Genomic DNA, 19,854 nt, shown 5'->3' on the forward strand with positions numbered 1-19,854 from the left:
TGTCAGAACTGACAGGCAAGCCACGCCCCCCGCTGTCCGCTCGTTCCTCCAGGATGCTGCTCCAGGTAGTAGAGAGCATGTAAGCTCCCTCATCCCTGTTGATGGTCCTTGGTCCTCGCTTTCGGATTTCAATGGCCTCCCTGATCCAGCGCTGATGTTTGTTGTCTTCGGTGCGGATGACTCTGGCCTTCTCCCAGTCCATGATGTGGTTTTCTCTTTTGCAGTGGTCCGTGATGGCTGATTTATGGTGCTCCTGTTGTGCTTGTTCTTTTATTGCTCTTGTTTGGATTGTTGCCGTCTCCTTCTCGCACTCGTTCTTGTGCTCTTTTTTTTCTTGTATTGAAACTCCTTCCTGTCTCCCCGATGTATGATTTATTGCATGACTTGCATGGGATTTCATATATTGAGTTACATTTGTTTTCCGGGTGTATTTTGTCCTTTGGGTGTACCAAGATTTGACGGAGAGTTGTGTGTGGTTTGACCGGTGTGTTTATGTTGTGTTTCCTCAGTGCCCTTTGTATGCGTTCTGTGATTCCTCTTATGTACGGTAGTGTTACCATTGCTCTGTGTTCTTGTTTGTTTGTTTGCTTTTTCTTTCTTCCCTGTCTTGTGTTGTTTTTGTTTTTGACCTGCTCTGCCCCTTTAGTTATTGCCCACTGGGGATATTGGCATTTTTTCAGTGCGTGTTGTATATGTTTTTCCTCCTGTGTTTTGTCTTCCGGGTCCGTGATTATTGTGGTGCGTTCATGTAATGTTCTGACGACTGACAACTTATGAATAGTGGGGTGTTCAGATGTCCAAAGGAGATATTGGTCAGTATGTGTAGGTTTCCTGTGTACTTTTATTTTGATGTCCCCGTTGTCCGTGTGGTGTATGTTCAAGTCCAAGAAGGCGATGGAGTGGTTTGTTTCTTCTTCATGGGTGAACTTGATACTGCCTGTGGTGTCTATGGAGTTGAGGTGTTCAGTAAGCTGTTGCGTATGTCCTGTTTTGATTTTTTTCCAAGATGTCGTCCACATACCGTTTCCATAGTGTTGGTTTGTATATTTCCGGGGCTGTTGAAAGTGCTTTCTGTTCCAGGTCCTCCATGAAGAATCCACACATGATGGCAGAGAGTGGGTCCCCCATGGCGAACCCTTCTTTTTGTCTGTATATGGCGTTTCTGTATTGGAAATATGTGGATGTGGCTATGAATTGAAGTAGCTGGGTTATGTCTTGTGCTGTAAGATTTGTGCGTTTTTTGAGTGTCCTGTCTGTTTTGAGTCTGTCCTGTACTATCTGAATGGTGGCTTTGGTGGGTGTTTTTGTGAAAAGTGAGATGACGTCATGTGATATGAACATTTCGTCTTTCTGTAATTTTATGGTGGCGAGTTCTGTAGCGAGTTGCTTTGAGTTCTCGCAGTGTTGGTCCGTGTGTCCCAGTAGCGGTTTTATTATTTCCGATAATGCTTTGGAGAGGTTGTACGTGACTGATCCGATGCTGTCTACTATGGGGCGGAGGGGTGTATCGGGTTTATGTATTTTTGGCGTGCCGTAAATCCTGGGGATGATGTTTGCTGTAGGTACCAGGTGGTTGTACGAGTCTTTGTTTATTTTATTTTCGTTTAATAGGGGTTTGAGTAGTGCTTTAAGTTTGTTTTTCTTTTCTTCTGTTGGGTCTTTCTTTAATATTTCATAGGCGTCGTCCTGTAATAACTGCTGCATCTGTTTTTCGTATTTTTCTGTGTCCATAATAACTGTTGTTCTGCCTATGTCTGCGGGGAGTATTGTGATGTCTTTGTTTTTTGATAGTGTTATCATGGCTCTTGCTTCCGCTTTAGTAATATTGCTGGGTGGTGGTTTGGCCGTTTTTAAAATGCCTGCTATTTCATTGCGTAGTGCTGCTTTTTGTCCTGGGTTCTGTATTTTTTCACACGCTAATTCCGTTGCGAGAATGAAATCGTCGTATGGTATTTTTTTGGGGGTGACTGCGTAGTTGAGACCTTTTGATAATATGCTGCGTTCTGCTTGTGTGAGGTTGTGGCGTGACATGTTATGTATCCATTTGTCGTTTGTCTGAAATGTGTTTGATTCGGCCTTTCTCTTTTGCGTGATGAGTTTGTCTAATTTCCGGATGTGTCGGTTTTTGGTCGCGGTGAATTCCTGTTCGTGTATGTTGTGAAGTTGTCCGTGTAGCGTTGTTTTTGTGTAATTGTCCAGGGGGAACCGGAGTTCGAATTGCTCCGTTTGCCGCTGTAGATCACTGCTAATGTTATTGAGTTTGTTTGCTGTGCATCGTATTCGTTCTTTTATCAGAGTCATCCGCACCTTTTTGATGATTCTTTCCGCGTTCCTGGTTGGGATCGGGTTTTTAATCCTCAGACTGGCCGGAACGACTTCTTCGTCCCGGCAGCGCAGGTTGAATCTCAGGTGGTTTCGATAGCGAGCCCGTTTCCTTGACAGCTTTTCGAGGAGGCGAAACTCCTTGACGCATGTCTCTCCAAAACTTTCGCGTAATCGTTGTCACGGATGTTGCTGTGCAACATCCGTGACACTCTGACGAAGGCGGAAGTAGTCGCCGAAACATGTCAGGTATTTGAACACCTACAATACACTGTCTGTAAGTAAGGAATCTGCGTAACATTAGTTATCAAGTAGACAGGATGAATTTAGTACAAAGACTCATCCAGTTATAAATATGATTCAAATACAGTAAAGTCTCGTTATATCGATATTCTCGGGAGTCTGAAAAAATAGCGATATAACCGGACTATCAATATATCCGATCCTGCGGCATGTGAATTTTCTCCTTGCATTCATAGAAATAGTATCGTAATAAGCCGTACTATCGATATAACCGACATCGATATAGCGAGACTTTGCTGTAGTTCTGAAGAGGAAAGCATAAGTGGTTTGTGATCGATTAAAGAAGTCATTCCGTATCAATTTGAGCCGTAAGCGACGAACCTGGTGAAGGACATGACATATGATGCATATATGAAGCTCAGCGAATTAGCAATATAGAATCAACTTTGGTGATATGTGGCATATAAGGACATGACTAACAAATAATAAGCTACAAGATGTCAACGTCAATGCAGATTTTTTAATGGTTGTGCATGCAAAAAGTTGTTTAAACTTTCAAGATGAAAAGTTGCGAAGTGACGTATGAATTGCCGCCTTCTATACAATGGAGTTCATAATAAGAAAAATGTAGTGAATCGCAATTCACATCAAATCGAGAATTTAATCACGGGGTCAAGAAAAGCATTCGTCTTCAATTCAAAGAAAAGACTGACTGTCGGAATGATACACGTACCAGGTTTTACTGTCATCGAAGCGTCCTTTCGGCTACACCGGGGGTGCTCATTACGTCGATCGCGATCTACTGGTCGATCGCGGAGGTAGTACTGGTCGATCGCGGAGGTAGTACTGGTCGATCGCAGCATGACAGTAAAAAAACATTTGTCAGCCTATCAAACCTCCCGTCACTTGATTGACATACAGGGCAACCATTCAGAACTGAATTTTTACCTTTAGGTCGCCCTGCATGCGTAAACGACGGCGCTAAACGCAGCAAAATTTACAAGCTAGTCAGCGAATTACCTCAGATTTTAAGCCCTTGCTAAAACATATGGTGATCAAAATGAGTGAGAAAGCGGGACCACGTAAGGGGGCAAAACATATTACTTTCATACGGAATGGGAAAATGTGGAGCAGCATTTTCGGACTGTTCATGGAAAATACGACATTGACTTCCCGCCGAAAAGCCAGCTGAGAAAGAGAACGGTCGACGAACAAAAATCCCAGTTGTCCGGACAGCAGTCATTTTTCACTCAATATACTTCAAAAGCGAAAGCCGCCACCGAAGCATTGTTCCGGGTGAGTCACGCCATCTTTAAAAACAATAAGACCTTCCATGACGGACAGATGGTAAAAGAAGCATTCGTTGAAGCAGCTGACTCCTTCCATCAAAGCTCTGCAGCTGTCAAGACATACAGTTACACGGCGCTGTGAAGCCATGGCTGAGGATTTAACCCAGCAAATGTGGAAAGACATTGAAGATTGTGAGTGTTCTCACTGCTGAAGTCCAGGGCTTATGGGCAGGCCTGTAACTTACTCACACAGGAAAAGTACCCCAACATGAGGAAATGTGCTACCACCTTGACTGCATTATTCGGCTCCACTTATTTATGTGAGTCAGCCTTTTCCTACATGAAGATCATTAAGTCCAAATACCATTCCACCATGAATGATGAACATCTGGAAATGTGCTTGAGGCTGGCTGTCAGCAGCTACTGTACGGACTATGCATCCCTGGCTGATTCAATTCAATTGATGCAAGTCATCAAAGTAAACTCAGGTAATTACAAAAAATGTTAATAGTTATTTATGATGTTATGTGTATGTAGTTATTATGTGTGTTGTGCAATATTGGCTTATTCCGTTATGCAAGACATCTGTGTAAGCTCTCAGTCGTACAGGAGTGGTCCATCGATGAGAAGGTTTCTTCAGCCCTCATCAAGAGTCTTCGTCAGCGAACCTCTTGGATAGGAGGCGAAACGTCCGAAACCTTCAAATTTGTACAGATGACGGCTGAAGAAACCTTCTCATCAGTTATGCAAGGTACATCAACATACATTGTACATGCAAAGAATCCTTAAAACTTTTGAAAATAATTGTTTTGCATTTTTGTCGTGGGTAGATCATTTTGACTTGGTTGTTTTTATAAGTAGCTCGTATGCTGAAAAAGTGTGAGCACCCCTGGGCTACACCAAAGTGCTCTGTCTCCGTTCTGAAGAATGTAATGATCTTTGGGTTGGAAGAATGCCATTTTACTGACATTCGTTTAGCAGACACACGGGAGGATGACAGCGGTTATCCATAGCTAACTCCGGTTAGCTCCTCGTTCCGGCAGCTGGATGTTTGTCTAATCGGTTTGCTCCACTATGATGACGATTGCTTTCTTTCACCACTGGAAGCAACTTTCTACCGATTGTCAGGCTGAGAGGATGACATGTTTATCCAAGCGGGGATTTGCGCACTTCCGGGAGCTCCTTGTTCGCCTCCGGCTGGCGCTATAATGCTCTGGTCTATTGGAAATGGCTGGTCTGTCCGCTGGGAATTTAGTTTAAACTTACACCTTCTTTATGCGTGTTACCGCAATTGGCTGCCACACAACGATTCACCATCGCATTATTTATGGAGTTTTCCTTCTAATTTCACGATCAACACGGTGTTTTCAGACGAAACAAAGTACCCAAAATGTGTGTATTGCCTTCTCGGTCAGGGGCGTTCCCTCTGCGACGTAACTTCTGGCCTCGGCATCAACGCGAAAACAAGACTTCATGAATATTCAGCGCGAGTTTTCAAACGTAAAATATAGCTACATGCGGTGGAATCTTTGTAAAATGCGGTCAGTAGAAGTCATTTGAAGTGATTTACAAATTATGGACGCAACTTATCCGGGGGTGTCCGTTGTCCTTTAACTCTCAATGGATTCGATTTAAAAGAACCAAATCAAGCACTCAGGTGACATACTACATTTGTCTAGAATAGTGTTAAAGCACAGTGTATCCAAAGTGGAACAGCAAAATGGCAGGCAATTTGATAATTACGAATAGTAGAAATGTGCACTAATATGAAACAAACAGCTAAACAGGAAGAGGTGTGACGTCCCGTAATGTCAGCCAGGATTGTCCCATTGAGGATAGGAGTTTCGGAAAATGGGGTCATGTTGTATATTGACTTGTGCTGCCAAGAGACAAAAAAGGGTGAGATTAATTATAATTTGCGATTGAGTTAATCTAAATTTTGATCTCATCTAAAAGTGCTCAGAACACCCTTATTTTTACTTTTAATTTGTTTCATTCTTGAGCATTGAGGCAGATAAAAAGCTTCACATTAAAATAGGATTATCAAGTATTTGTTTGTTTTAAAACAGACTTCAAGAAATTACCAATGAATGCGCTCTCTTGCCGCCACAACACCACGAGCGGCGGACACATGCACGTGCCATCTTGGTGCGGGCCACAGTCCCCACTTTGTCCCAAGATTAAACCATATGCTGCCGTATTCATCGTCTTTGCCTGATTCTTACATTTTAGACCTAACATTAACTAGTTAATGCAACTAGTTAATGTTAGGTCTAAAATGTAAGAATCGGGCAAAGACGAGGAATACCACTGCATCACAATTGTGTTAATATAATAAAATATCAAATTTATACAGAATTTTTGGTATCATAACCAAAAATAGATCAGAATGTGAAATCTGCTCATTGAAACCTTGAAATCTGCTGATTCCTAATTTAAATTAGCTGACTTAACGAACCACCTCAGATTCAATCTTAGATGTAGAGAGAGCCGGTTAGTTCCTAAATTCTTGAAGCAAGCACCCCTAGAGCCCGGATATTTCGCCAATAAAATGCAACAAAATTATACTCTGAAAATACTGCATTTGCGACTTAGGAGACTTAACATATAGATAAAAAAAAACAGTCAGAAATAGAAACTTATTATCAGCGATTACAAACTGAAGTTACCCACAAAATCTATCAGGAAGTGTGTGAATTTACTAAATCCGGATACATGAGGCACCACAGCATAACCAAAGACAGACAAAAGGGTAAATTTCATTGGTAAACACGAGAAAAATTAGGAATGAGCAGATTTCAAGGGAGAATTGGATCAAACATTTTTCAGACGGAGATCTCTCAGGGACAGAAAAGGCTGCACTAACCAAAGGTTTAAATTTCTCAGTACAGTGAGACCTTGTCTTACGAACTTAATTGGTTCCCAGGAAGAGTATGTAAGGCGAAAAGTGTGTATCCCAATTTTTTTCCCATAGGAAACCATTAAAATGAGAATAATCAGTTCCCAGGTCTCCATAAAATATAATTTCAACTAAATACGCCTTAAAACTACACACAACATACCTTATTCCACGTATAATAAATGTGCTATTGTATTGGAAATGAAAGAAATACACTGCACCGTATAATAAAATCACTTTATTTACATTTGTGATGGTCACTGATGGCTCTTAATTGACACCTGTTGCTTTCTGACTTGTAAGATCTTACGAAACTGAGGCATCACATTATCATTCATCATGTTGATGATTCTCATAGCCTTTTCTGGATGGAACTGTTCAATAAAAGCCTGCACATCAACTCCTGAATGGCCTGCTTCTGCTTGTCCTCTTGAAGACAAATCAAATCCTCTGTGTTGAGGACCTCATTATGGTCAGCAACAAGCTCCTCAATGTCATCTGCATCCACTTCGAGTCCCGTAGGTGCTGGCAGAGATTTTATTACAACAAAAGGCGCAAGTCCGATGATTCCACGGACGCGGAATAAAACGCGACAAAAGAAGGTGGGCGGGGTGATCCGTCCAGCCTGTCAAGCTAGGCAAAATAAAATGGCACACTCGGTATCCCAGAAAGCAAAAAACTAACTAACAATCACCTCGGACAAAGCAAACTCTTGGACTTGCCAGCACAAGACACAGCGAGGTGTTGTAATCATGTCACTGGTGAGGTGACAGCGACTCGTTGAAATGAATTTAAATTTAAGTGTCTTCTTCGGCTGGCGGAGGTCGCAAGCGGAGGCCCCGCCCCAGCTGTCAACTCGTACGTGACAATTTCGATGTCATTAGTCACGTGAAAGCATCGACTAAATAACGCCTTTGTATAGAGCTTTTAGGCAAAGGACGGTACCGGGCTCTTTATTTGTAGAATGGTCGTAGAAAATTACTCTCAGGGAAGTGACACACACCGGGAGAGATGTGTCACTCTGAGATTCACATGACCGCCGCGGTGTGCACATGCAACGCCACAAACACACACCTCATTTGTGTTTCTCAAGGATCTCCTTCTTCTCGACGGTGATTATGTTTTGTGTCTTCTTCGGCAGAACACGAGCCTGTGGTGTTTTTTTTTTTCCGGTCCCATAATAGTAAAATTATCTGCAAAAAGCTCCTCGGAGGCGATCGACGTGTGAATTCAGAGAGAGGGGGTGTAGAAAGGTGCGCCGGCTGGAGCGCTGTTCGGTCGTGTGCTTCCGCCGAATATCCGAAGATCACTCCGCCAGATCTGAAGATCACTCCGCCAGACGTGGTGCGTGTGTATCGCAAAAAGTAGTGTGTACTCCAAGGTTTAATTTTCAGAAATTTGACGTTCGTAAACCGAAAAGTTCGTAAGGTAAGGTGTTCGTAAACCGAGTTCGCACTGTAACTCCTAGGGCAATACCTACAATAGACTACATCACAGCTACTGAATCGGCTATTAAAAATAACAAACTTTCGTATGCAGAGGCAGATGATCTACGCTTTAAAATATCAGCCCTTCTCAGTAGTGCCAAACCACCTCCGTCCAACATAACATTAGAAGAGAGAAAGGCATTAACTACTCTACAAAAAGATAAAAATGTGACTATTTTGCCAGCAGACAAGGGTAGGTGTACAGTTCTTCTCAACACATTGGATTATGAAATAAATAGGTTAATCAGTGATTTTAACACTTATAAGCCACTAAGAAGGGACCCTTCCAATAGATACAAGAAATAAATGATAGACGGTCTCCAAAAGTTAGAGAAAGGAAAACATATAGACAAACAGATGTATTTTAGATTATACCTGGGACAGGCCACGCCGTGTATCTATGGCCTGCCAAAAATACATAAAGAAGGGTTCCCCCTCAGGCCCATTGTTTGTAGCATTGACTCCTCTACATACAATGTAGCCAAATATTTAAAAACTATCTTAGCTCTGTTGGTTGGTAACACAGAATATCACGTAGAGAACACCACAGGGTTTGTAGAGAGTATCAAAGACCTCATATTGGAACCTGAGGAAACATTGGCATCTTACGATATGACTTCTCTCTTTACATCTGTCCCAACCCCAGCAGCAGTCTCAGTGGCGAGGACGAGACTGCTGACGGACGTTTCTCTGCATGAAAGAACCAAACTTAAACCAGACCACATCTGCGAATTATTGGAAATCTGCCTTAATACTACGTATTTTCAATTTAGGGAGAAATTTTACAAACAAATTCATGGTTGTGCTATGGGCTCCCCAGTTTCACCCATAGTGGCTACCCTGTACATGGAAGAGATGGAGAAACAGGCCCTCAAATCCTTCCCGGTGACAAAACCTCGACACTGGTTTAAATATTTTAATGTCATGAGAGGCTAGCTTTCAGCGGGGCGGGACAAAGAGTGCAATGGGCGACAGGTTTGAATGCAAACAAAGATTTTAATAAAGGGTTTCAGGGGGAACTCACAAGCAAAAAAAAAGGCAAGAATAGCGTCCCTTCCAATTCTCAAAGTACAACAAAGTCTCTTTTGAGGTAAAACTGAAGATGGGGTTCTCTCCCATGTATTTCTAGGCCTCACCCCTCTTGACGTCCTTCCTAGGTAGCCTAGCCATCTTTAGCAAGGGTCCAAATCCAGTGTTCCATCGTATGGTCCCAACTGGCGACGAGTTCCATGCAGCAATCAGTTTCTCGTGTTTCTCCACAGAGCACAACAATGGAGCTTGTCTCCCCGGCCGCACACTCAGAGGCTCTCTGGCCTTAAAAGCCATGCATGCCAATCAAGACATGATCAGCCACAGGTGTGGAGTTTGGATTGCTGCCTTCCACCAGATGGGGCCAAAAAAACTCTCCCTGGGTGAAGCCATCTTAGTGGAATGTATTTCCCCTCCAGGACCCAGCCTCTCGTGACATAACAATATGTGGACGATACTTTCGTCATAATAACAAGAAAATCAATCCTTCACAGATCACCTCAACTTGGTAGAGATCAACATGAAATTTACTCACGAGGGCATTGAAGAGAACCAACTAGCCTTTTTGGATTGTAAAGTAATTATCAAAGAGGACTGAGCGCTAAAAACAGAAGTCTTTAGGAAGGCTACGCATACTGACCAATACTTTCTTTTCGATTCTAACCACCCTCTACAACACAAACTAGGAGTTATCAGAACCCTCCAGCATAGGGCGAAACTAATACCAACAAGCGTCGAAGGTAGAGGAAAAGGAGTCAAAACATATCAGAAGAGCACTCACAAACTGTGGTTACCCTCAGTGGTCTTCTAACAAATGTCAAAAGGTAAGAATAGGGAATGAAACCAACAATTCTGAAGATACGAAAAGGAGAAGAGTAGCAGAACCTTACATTGCAGGAGTTTCTGAAAAACTAGAGTCTTTTGGCAACACAAAATTCCTACTTATTTCGAACTGTTAAACACTTTAAGGCAAAAGTTAGTGCATCCAAAAGATAGGCTGCCGAATGAAAAACAAAGTAATGTAGTTTATTCAATACATTGTAAAAAAATTAAAATTGTAAAGAGCAATACATAGGGGAGACTAAACACATTCTCAAAAAAAGACTTTATCAACATCGCAGGGATAATACTAGTGCCCCTCAATCGGCAGTACATGTGCACCTAAAAGCTACCAACCACTCCTTTGACGACAATGAGGTTAAAATCTTAGCGAAAGAAAATAGATGGTTTGAAAGGGGAGTAAAATAAGCTATTTTTATAAAACAGCAAAATCCTTCCCTTAACCGTAATGGTGGGGTGTAGTTCAATTTGGATCATTCGTACAATAGACTGTTTATGCAACATAGGATTAGTCATGCTGATGAGGTGATACCAGGGCCAATTGGGCAATCAGGCCAGTCGTCAGTCAGGACAATAGAAGCTATCAGTGGAGCTGCAGGGATTAGTCCTCTGTTCCCCCCAACCTGAGAGCAGGGACCTAGCAGGGACAGTAGGGATATATATAGGGCCTATACTTCCAGTAAGATTTTAGTTCGCTGAAGAAGCATCTTGGATAAAAAGCGAAACGTCCGACACCTTCAAAGAAGTACAGAGGACGGCTGAAGAAACCTTTTCACCGATGGACCACTCCTGTACGACTGAGAGCTTACACAGACGTGTTGGCTCAAGTTCGTTTGAAGTGGAGAAAAAAATCCTTGTGCTTGAATTTAGTCAATGAGGAAGAAATATGGGCACAAAATAGCAAAGACATCATTGTAAATTACTTAAAAGCTTAAATTAATGGTTAAAATGCTGATCAATAAACCTTAAAGGACAACCGCCACCATTTTTTGTTTCCTAACTGACATCAGAAAAACATTTTATCGCATCATCTTATAGCAGGCTGATATTTTTAGTCAAATGCAAAACACCGATAAAATGACTTAAAGTGTGCTAAAACTGCAACAAATTGAGTTGCGAATATTGGATTTGCAGAAAGTCCCGCCCCCAGTTCGTGACGTCACGCCAAGACGTCTTGCCTTGCTCGAGAATCAAAAATGGCTTCAGATTCGGAGAAGATGCTTTCTTGTTACTCATCCAGTTATGAATAAGATTCAAATACTTCTGAAGAGGAAAGCATAAATGTTTGCAATCGATTAAAGGAGTTCTCCCATATCAATTGGAGCGGTCAATGACAGCAATGTAGCACCCACAAAATGCAGAAGATGGCGCCCAAGCTCCGTTGGGAATGGGCTGATTTGTCTGCTGGGAATTTTGTGAATATCAAATAGTTGTCTTGGTGCAACACACAACGATACACCATCGTGTTATTTATGTGTTTTCCTTCTAATTCCTTCTTCGCCATCCACACGAAGTTTTCAGACCAAACAAAATACCGCAAAATGCATTGTGTGTTACTTTCTCGGTCAGGGGCGATCCAAACGTGACATCACGTGGGGATCGTCATCAACTCGAAAACAAGACTTCCTGAATATTCAGCGTGAGTCTTAAAATGTAAAATATAGCTATATGCGGTGGTATCTGTGTAAAATACGCTCAGTAGAAGTCATTTGAAGTGATTTTACAAATTATGGACACAACTTGTCTGGAGGCTTCGATTGTCCTTTAAACCAATGTGAAATTAATGCGGACTAATTTAGTAGCTTCCAGCACTTATAGCTTCCAGCACAATAGTAGCCATGTGTTAATATAATTTTGTGTGAAGTTGAATTTGAGATATGTGAAACTGGCCGGGCAACTACAGTTGCAAGTGTAGTTAAATCAGACACTATCCTCCACAATTCCACATCCCCCAGCACTAACATAAATGACTTTTCACATCAATTGTGAAACAAATATGCAACATGTATTCCTATAAATTTCTTTCTTTGTTTCTATTTTGTAATCATCACTAATACAGCATCCCTATAAAATCAAAATTCCCCTATTATAGCTACATTTAGAACAGGTCCAAGGGCTGCTTACTTCCTCGAGAGGTGCCTGAGGGCATCACGTTGTTTAGCCCTGAATGCATGCATTTGAGACTGAAACTCATCAAACGACAAGAAACAGAGATCGAAGTGTTGGAAATGAAGATGCCGAGCTTTTCGTGAGGATTGACCCGGATGATTACGATTAGAAGTGTGTTATTATTATGCTGATGAGAAGGCTTCTTCAGCCGTCATCTGTACTTTTTGAAGGTGTCGGACGTTTCGCCTCCTATCCAAGAGGCTTCGTCAGCGAACTGAAGTCTGACTGTTCGTATCGGCCCTATTTATATATCCCTAATGTCCAGACATGGCGGCGCCGGACACAGCTATGATAGGTCCCTACTCTCAGGTTGGGGGGAGCAGAGGACCACTCCCTGTGGCCCCACTGATTGTTCCTACATTCCTGACTAACGACTGGCCTATTTGCCCCACTCCCACCGGTCTCACCTCATCAGCATTACGAATGTTGCCTAACCTGTGTTGCTTAAGCAGGCTATTGTATGAACGATGTCTGGACATTAGGCATATATAAATAGGGCCGATACGACCAATTCAGACTTTAGTTCGCTGACGAAGCCTCTTGGATAGGAGGCGAAACGTCCGACACCTTCAAAAAGTACAGATGACAGCTGAAGAAACCTTCTCATCGACGGACCACTCCTGTACGACTGAGAGCTTACACATACTTATGTTATAAACATACAAACACAGCAAAGTTTGATGTTTTGTGTGAAAAGTGAGAGAGGGCAGACTTAAACGGCTTGGAAACATCCAGAAGTGTGATGGTGAGGATATTGATACATGGGTAATGAGGATGTCATTGCTAATTATTATTATTATTATTATTTGGATGAGAAGCTGCTCGACTCTGAGCCCCTCCCGGATGACCGAGCTTCTCACCTTATCTCTCAGGGAGACCCCAAACACCCTTGGGAGAAGGCTTATTTCGTCCGTTTGTATCTGGGATGTCATTCTTTTGGTCACGACCCATAGCTTGTGACCATAAATGAGAGTTGGTATGTAAATCAACTGTTAAATTGAGAGCTTCACCTTTTGGCTCAGCTCTTTCTTCACCACGACAGATCGGGACAAAGTCCGCATCATGGCAGACGCAGCACCAATCCGCCTGTCGATCTCTCGCTCCCTCGTACTCATTTGTGAAAAAGACTCCCAGATACTTAAACTCCTCCACTTGAGGAAAGATCTCCACTCCACCCTTTTCCGACTGAGAACCATTGTCTCAGATTTGGAGGTGCTGATTCACTTCTCACTTTCGGTTGTGAAACGCTCATGAGAGAGTTGGTGAGCCCTACTTGAAAGCCCCAACAATACCACATCATCTGAAAAAAGCAGAGATGCTATACTGAGGCCACCAAAACGGAACCCTTCAACGCTTCGGCTACGCCTACAAATTCTGTCCATAAAAGTTGTGAACAGAATCGGTGGGTTCGAGTTGAAATTAAGAAAGAATTGAAACTCACACAAAAAGGATGGAAGACGTTTCTGTTGATTTATTTTACTTGCAAGGAGAATAGACAAGACAGGATACAGCGTTCTCACCTCTTCAAAACAATCTTCCTACACCCTTCCCTTTTATTACAATGACTGGCCTTGGTAGATAGTTTCTCGTAAGGAAGACATTATTTTACTCTAACCAAAGGTCTTGTGGCACTTGGAACATACCCGAACACCTTTGGCCGACAGTTGGGTCACTCTGCCATCCAGTCGTTGAAGGTTAGCCGAGGTGAAACATCCCACCAGCTTTTCCCTCCATTCCTTCCTGAATAGTACCATCTTCACAGCACACATTAAGAACTTCACCCCAACATTGAATGTATAGTTACTTGAATGATTAAGTGGGGACTTGAAAGACGAAGAAGAAAGGTGAATTACATGTATGAGCATTTTTATTATAAGCATAAGCATTCTTCATTGCATCAATGTATCTGAAGCAAATGTGTGACAACTAAAAACAACAACCCTAACACGGTGACAAAGGGCAGCCTTGGCAGAGCTCAACCCTCACTGGAAATGATTCTGACTTACTGCTGATGTTGATGTTGACATCTTGTACCTTATTGTTTGTTATTCGTGTCCTTCATGCCACATATCACCCATGTTGATGCTATATTGCTTATTCACGGAGCTTCATATGTCGTGTCCGTCACCAGTTTTGTCGCTTTGCTTACACGGCTCGAAATGATACGGAAGGACTTCTTTAATCGATCGCAAACACTTATGCTTTCCTCTTCAGAACTATTTGAATCATATTCATAACTGGATGAGTAACAAGAAAAGATCTTTTTCTGAATCTGAAACCTCTGAAGCCATTGTTTTGATTCTGGAGCTAAGGCAGTTTACGAAGGAGTTTCCTGACGAGACGTCACAAACTGGGTTTGGGACTTTCTGAATCTCTCCATTTTTGAGCTCATTAGTGCCAGTTTTGGGTAACTAAGTCCTTTTTATTGGTGTTTTGCGTTTGACTAAAAATATCAGCCTGTGTTTTGGGTATTTTAGATGCTATAAAATGTGTTTGTATGTTTTCTTGTATCGGTTAGGAACTAAAAAAAATGGTGTCGGTTGTCCTTTAAAGTAGTTGTTGTTCTTGCGATCTATACCCCTGTTGGTCCAATGCATGATTATAAAATATGAAGTTGTTGTGTTGGAATTCTGAAGAGACAACCATGTTTTTTCAGCCGTCTTCTGTACAAAAGTGAAGGTTTCGGACGTTTCGTATCCCTAATGTCCAGACATGGTGGCGCCGGACACAGCTATGATAGGTCCCTACTCTCAGGTTGGGAGGGGCGGGGGACCCCTCCCTGTGGCCCCACTGATTGTTCCTACATTCCTGACTAACGATTGACCTATTACCCCCACTGCCCCCGGTATCACCTCATCAGCATAACGACCCTCATCAGCATTGCGAAAGTTGCCTAACCTGTTTTGCCTGAGCAGGCTATTGTATGAACGATCCAAATTGAACCTCACCCCACCAGACCGATTTAACGAAGGATTTTGTTGTTTTATAAGAATCGCTTCTTTTACGCCCCTTTCAAACCATCTATGTTCTTTCGCTAAGATTTTAACCTCATTGTCGTCAAATGAGTGGTTGCTAGCTTTTAGGTGCAAATGTACTGCCGATTGAGGCCCACTAGTGTTATCCCTGCGATGTTGATAGTCTTTTTTTGAGAATTTGTTGAGTCTCCCCAATGTACTGCTCTTTACAATTTTCATTCTTACAATGTATGGAATAAACTACATTACTTTGTTTTTCATTTGGTAGCCTATCTTTTGGATGCACTAATTTTTGCCTTAACGTGTTTATCGGTTTGAAATAAGTAGGAATTTTATGTTGCCAAAGGACTCTTTGTAATTTTTCAGAAACTCCTGCAATGTACGGTACTGCTACTCCTCTCCTTTTTGAATCTTGAGAATTATTGGTTTCGTTCGCTATTCTTTCTTTCTGACATTTGTTGAATGACCACTGAGGGTACCCACAGTTAGTGAGTGCTCTCCTGATATGTTTTGACTCCTTTTCTCTACCTTCAGTGCTAGTTGGTATTAGTTTAGCCCTATGCTGGAGGGTTCTGATAACTCCTAGTTTATGTTGTAAAGGGTGGTTAGAGCGAAAGAACATAGATGGTTTGAAAGGGGCGTAAAAGAAGCGATTCTTATAAAACAACAAAATCCTTCGTTAAATCGGTCTGGTGGGGTGAGGTTCAATTTGGATCGTTCATACAATAGCCTGCTCAGGCAAAACAGGTTAGGCAACTTTCGCAATGCTGATGAGGGTCGTTATGCTGATGAGGTGATACCGGGGGCAGTGGGGGTAATAGGCCAATCGTTAGTCAGGAATGTAGGAACAATCAGTGGGGCCACAGGGAGGGGTCCCCCGCCCCTCCCAACCTGAGAGTAGGGACCTATCATAGCTGTGTCCGGCGCCACCATGTCTGGACATTAGGGATATATAAATGGGGCCGATACGACCAGTCAGACTTTAGTTCGCTGACGAAGCCTCTTGGATAGGAGGCGAAACGTCCGAAACCTTCACTTTTGTACAGATGACGGCTGAAGAAACCTTCTCATCCATGTTTTTCGTACTTTCGTTTTCGTTTATTGATGTACTTTTCCAAGCTTTACTTCAAAAGTTTTGTTTCTTTGATGTTTCAGCAAAACACATCATCAAGATTGATGGGAAAGCTGGTCTCTTCAAAGGGCTTGGTCCAAGGCTTTGTGCGGGCTCCATCGGCACTGTTGTGCATAGTAAAATTGTGCAGGTATGCTCGACTGAATGGTTGTTCAGCCACAACGTAATGATCAATCCAATGAGGGACAACAAACAACAAAAGCTGATTTTACAAATTATAATAATGATCATACATTTAATTTACAAGCGCCTTTCTGGACACTCGAGGACACTTTACAATTCAAATTATGGATGCAACTATGTCGGGAGGTGTCTGTTGTCCTTCAAGTCAAACGGCAAAGCATAAAACAGACGCTCTAACAGTCTTACAATAAATTCACACTTACTGCAGTACGACGACATATATCCTTGGGTCTTCACTAAGCCATTACTGAAGCTGCTGGCACATAATTAACAAATTACGTGCCATTACTTTTTGTTTAGCATCGACATTCGCCTCCTCATAAAAACCCCTGTAAAAATGTTTATATGTACCGTAACGTCGTAACTCGAAGATTCGTAAGTTGAGGAGCGTGTGTATATTTTTGTCTGTGTGTCTCTGAAAATGTATTGTGGTGTCTTGTTTTCAATTTTGTTCCAGAAATGTCATGAACATGGAGCACTTGAGGTAAGAATTTTTCAATACCATTAGCCTGGGCTCAACATTGCATTTGCGGTGTGATTCCGATTTGATAATAATAATAATAATGATGATAATGATAATGATGATACTACATTTTATTTCAAGTGCCTTCCAAAGCTCTCAAGGACACTACAGTTACAGAAAAGCACGGATACAAAAATAAATAAAATACAATCATAAACAGAATACAATAAATAAAATACAATTATAAATAGAAACAAGAGATAGTGCTACACAGAAAATGCAATTTTAAATAGGTGGGTTTTGAGATGGGATTTTAAGGTGGGAAGAGAATCGATATTCCGAATGTCGGGAGGAAGTGAGTTCCAGAGTTTGGGGGCAGAGCAGCTGAAAGCTCTGTCCTCCATCGTGCTGAGACAGGCATGGGGGGCACACAGGTGGGGGGAGGAAGAGGATCTGAGGGAACAAGAGGGAATAGAAATTTGAAGTAGGTCAGATAGGTATAGGGGGAAAGGTTATGGATAGCTTTAAATGTATAAAGAATAATTTTAAAGTTGATTCTACTTTTGACCGGTAGCCAGTAGAGCAGAGGTTCTGGTGATAATCCGGGCTGAAGAATTCTGGACGAGTTGAAGTTTGTGGAGAAGTTTCTGAGGGACACCAAGGAGGAGTGAATTGCAATAGTCAATCCGATAGGTGAGAAGACTATGAACAAGGATAGCAGTGGTGTGAGCGGTGAGAGATGGGCGACGACGATTGATATTGCATAGGTTGAAGTATGCAGATCGGGTTATTTATATGGGAGTAGAAAGATAGTGTGCTGTCAAGGATGACACCTCTGCTTTTGACCTGATGGGAGGGAGAAACTGTTAGCTTTGCTCAAGGTGGATTTGGTACCAACAAGGAGAATTTAAGTTTTTTTTTTCACTGTTAAGTTTGAGGAAGTTATGGGTAAACCAGGATTTAATTTCAGAGAGGCAGAGTGAAAGAGAAGAAGGTGGAAGAGAGGCGTCTGGTTTGCTGGAGAGATAGAGCTGGGTGTCATCTGCAAAGCAATGAAATGGTATACCAAATTTACGGAGAATTACAAGGGGAAGAAGGTAGGTGATGAAAAGGAGGGGTCCCAGGTCAGAGCCTTGGCGCACACCAGAAGATACAGGAGAGGACTGTGAAGTGAAGGAGTTAATTTTGATGAACTGAGAGCGGCCAAAGAGATAAGAGTGGAATCAGCGTAGGGGTGTGTCAATGGTCCCTATGGAGGAAAGTCTGTCAAGGAGGATGGCATGAGAAATGATGTCAAAAACTGTGGTGAGGTCAAGAAGGATGTGCCGGCGTCAGCTGCAAAAAGATTGTTCGTGACTTAAGAGAACTGATTCAGTACTGTGTTGGGGGCGGAAACCAGATTGGAATGGTTCGTAGAGATCATTCTGGAAGAGGTGAGAGTGTAGCTGGGAGTATACAACTTCTTCAAGGATTTTGGAAATAAAAGCAAGGTGAGATATGGGGCGAAGGTTTTTTAAGTCATTGGGATGAAAGCCAGGCTTTTTAAGAATTGGTGTGACAACTGCCGTTTTGGGAGAGACAGGGACGATTCCTGTGGATAGTGAGGAGTGAATAATGGCTTAAATGAATGGAAGGTGAGATTGCAAGCAGGATTTGACCAGACTGTTGGGAGGGGATGTAATTGACAGGAAGAATTCTTCGGTTTATTTGAGTTTCAAGATCGTAGAGGGATGAGTGAGATCAAAAGAAGATAAGAGATGAGAGGGAGTAGAAAGGTTGGGGGAGGGGTACAGAGGAGCGAAGATGCTGGTGGATTTTGTAGACTTTTTCAATAAAGAAAAAAGGAGCGAATTGCTGGTGTCAGACTAATAAAAGTGAGGGGGAAAGATACAGGTGGTTGGATGAATTTGTGATAAAGAGAAAAGAGAGCCAGAGTATTTCCAGCATTTAAGTCAATGAGTCCAGAGTCATATTGTGATTTTGCATAAGAGATACAGTTCTTGTAGTGAAAAAGTTGAGCAGTGTACATGCCTTTGTGAACAGTGACCCTGGTTCTTCGATAGTCTTTCAAGCTGAAAGCGTTTTCGATTTCATTGAGCGAAGAAGAGCGTTGAACCAGGGTGTAGAATGAGTAAATAAAATAGAGCGGGATTTGACAGGAGCGAGCGTGTTGAGAATGTCGTTGAGGTCTGAGTTGTAGCGGGAAACCAATTTGTCAGGAGAGGTGCTTGTGTCCAGAGATAATGAGGCAAACATTGAAGCAAAGGAGTCAGGGTTGATGCCTTTGATGCTACGAAAGTTGATAATACGGGGTGTTTTGGTGGTGGAGTGTGATGGAAACATTACATGTAACGAGGTAATGGTCTGTTATTGGGAATTCAACAGCTGTGCAGTTGGAGGGAGGGAGTCAATCCAGAGCAGCAAATCAGATCAATTGTGTGTCCTTTTGTGTGTCTAGGGAAGTCCACAAGTTGGCTGAAGCCAAGGCTATCGAGGGAAGAAGTGAAGTCAATTGTGAGAGGAATAGGTGGATTGTCCATGTGTGTGTTGAAGTCTCCCAGAATAATTATATTTGGTGAGAGAGAGAAGAGAGGTGTGTGAGAATCGTACAAAATTCATTTAAAAAGTCAGTGTGGTTTGGGGGGTCGGTAAATAGTGGTGAGAATTGTGGGAGTTGGAACAGAAATTTGGCGTGCAATGCATTCAAATGAACATGCTTCAGGGAGTGAGACTGGGAGGACTTTCCATATGTCACGATTAAAAAAAAATAGCTAGGCCCCCTCCACGGCTATAATGGCGAGTTTGGGAATATGCAATACAACA

The 19,854-nt window shown here is 42.3% G+C and overlaps 1 protein-coding gene across 2 annotated transcripts in view; it reads left to right on the top strand.

Annotated features, from left to right (window-relative positions):
- Window positions 1-19,854, top strand: part of mtch2 (mitochondrial carrier homolog 2) — a 51,072-nt gene that overhangs the window by 11,470 nt on the left and 19,748 nt on the right. For both annotated transcript variants that reach the window (XM_088991749.1, XM_088991751.1), the window contains exons 3-4: window positions 16,409-16,515; window positions 17,026-17,052. In XM_088991749.1, coding sequence (XP_088847875.1) covers window positions 16,409-16,515; window positions 17,026-17,052 — 134 coding nt within the window. The remainder of the gene's footprint in view (window positions 1-16,408; window positions 16,516-17,025; window positions 17,053-19,854) is intronic.

Source organism: Hippocampus bargibanti, linkage group LG03, assembly GCF_051943395.1.
Source record: "Hippocampus bargibanti isolate YZ-2025 linkage group LG03, ASM5194339v1, whole genome shotgun sequence".
NCBI lineage: Eukaryota > Metazoa > Chordata > Actinopteri > Syngnathiformes > Syngnathidae > Hippocampus > Hippocampus bargibanti.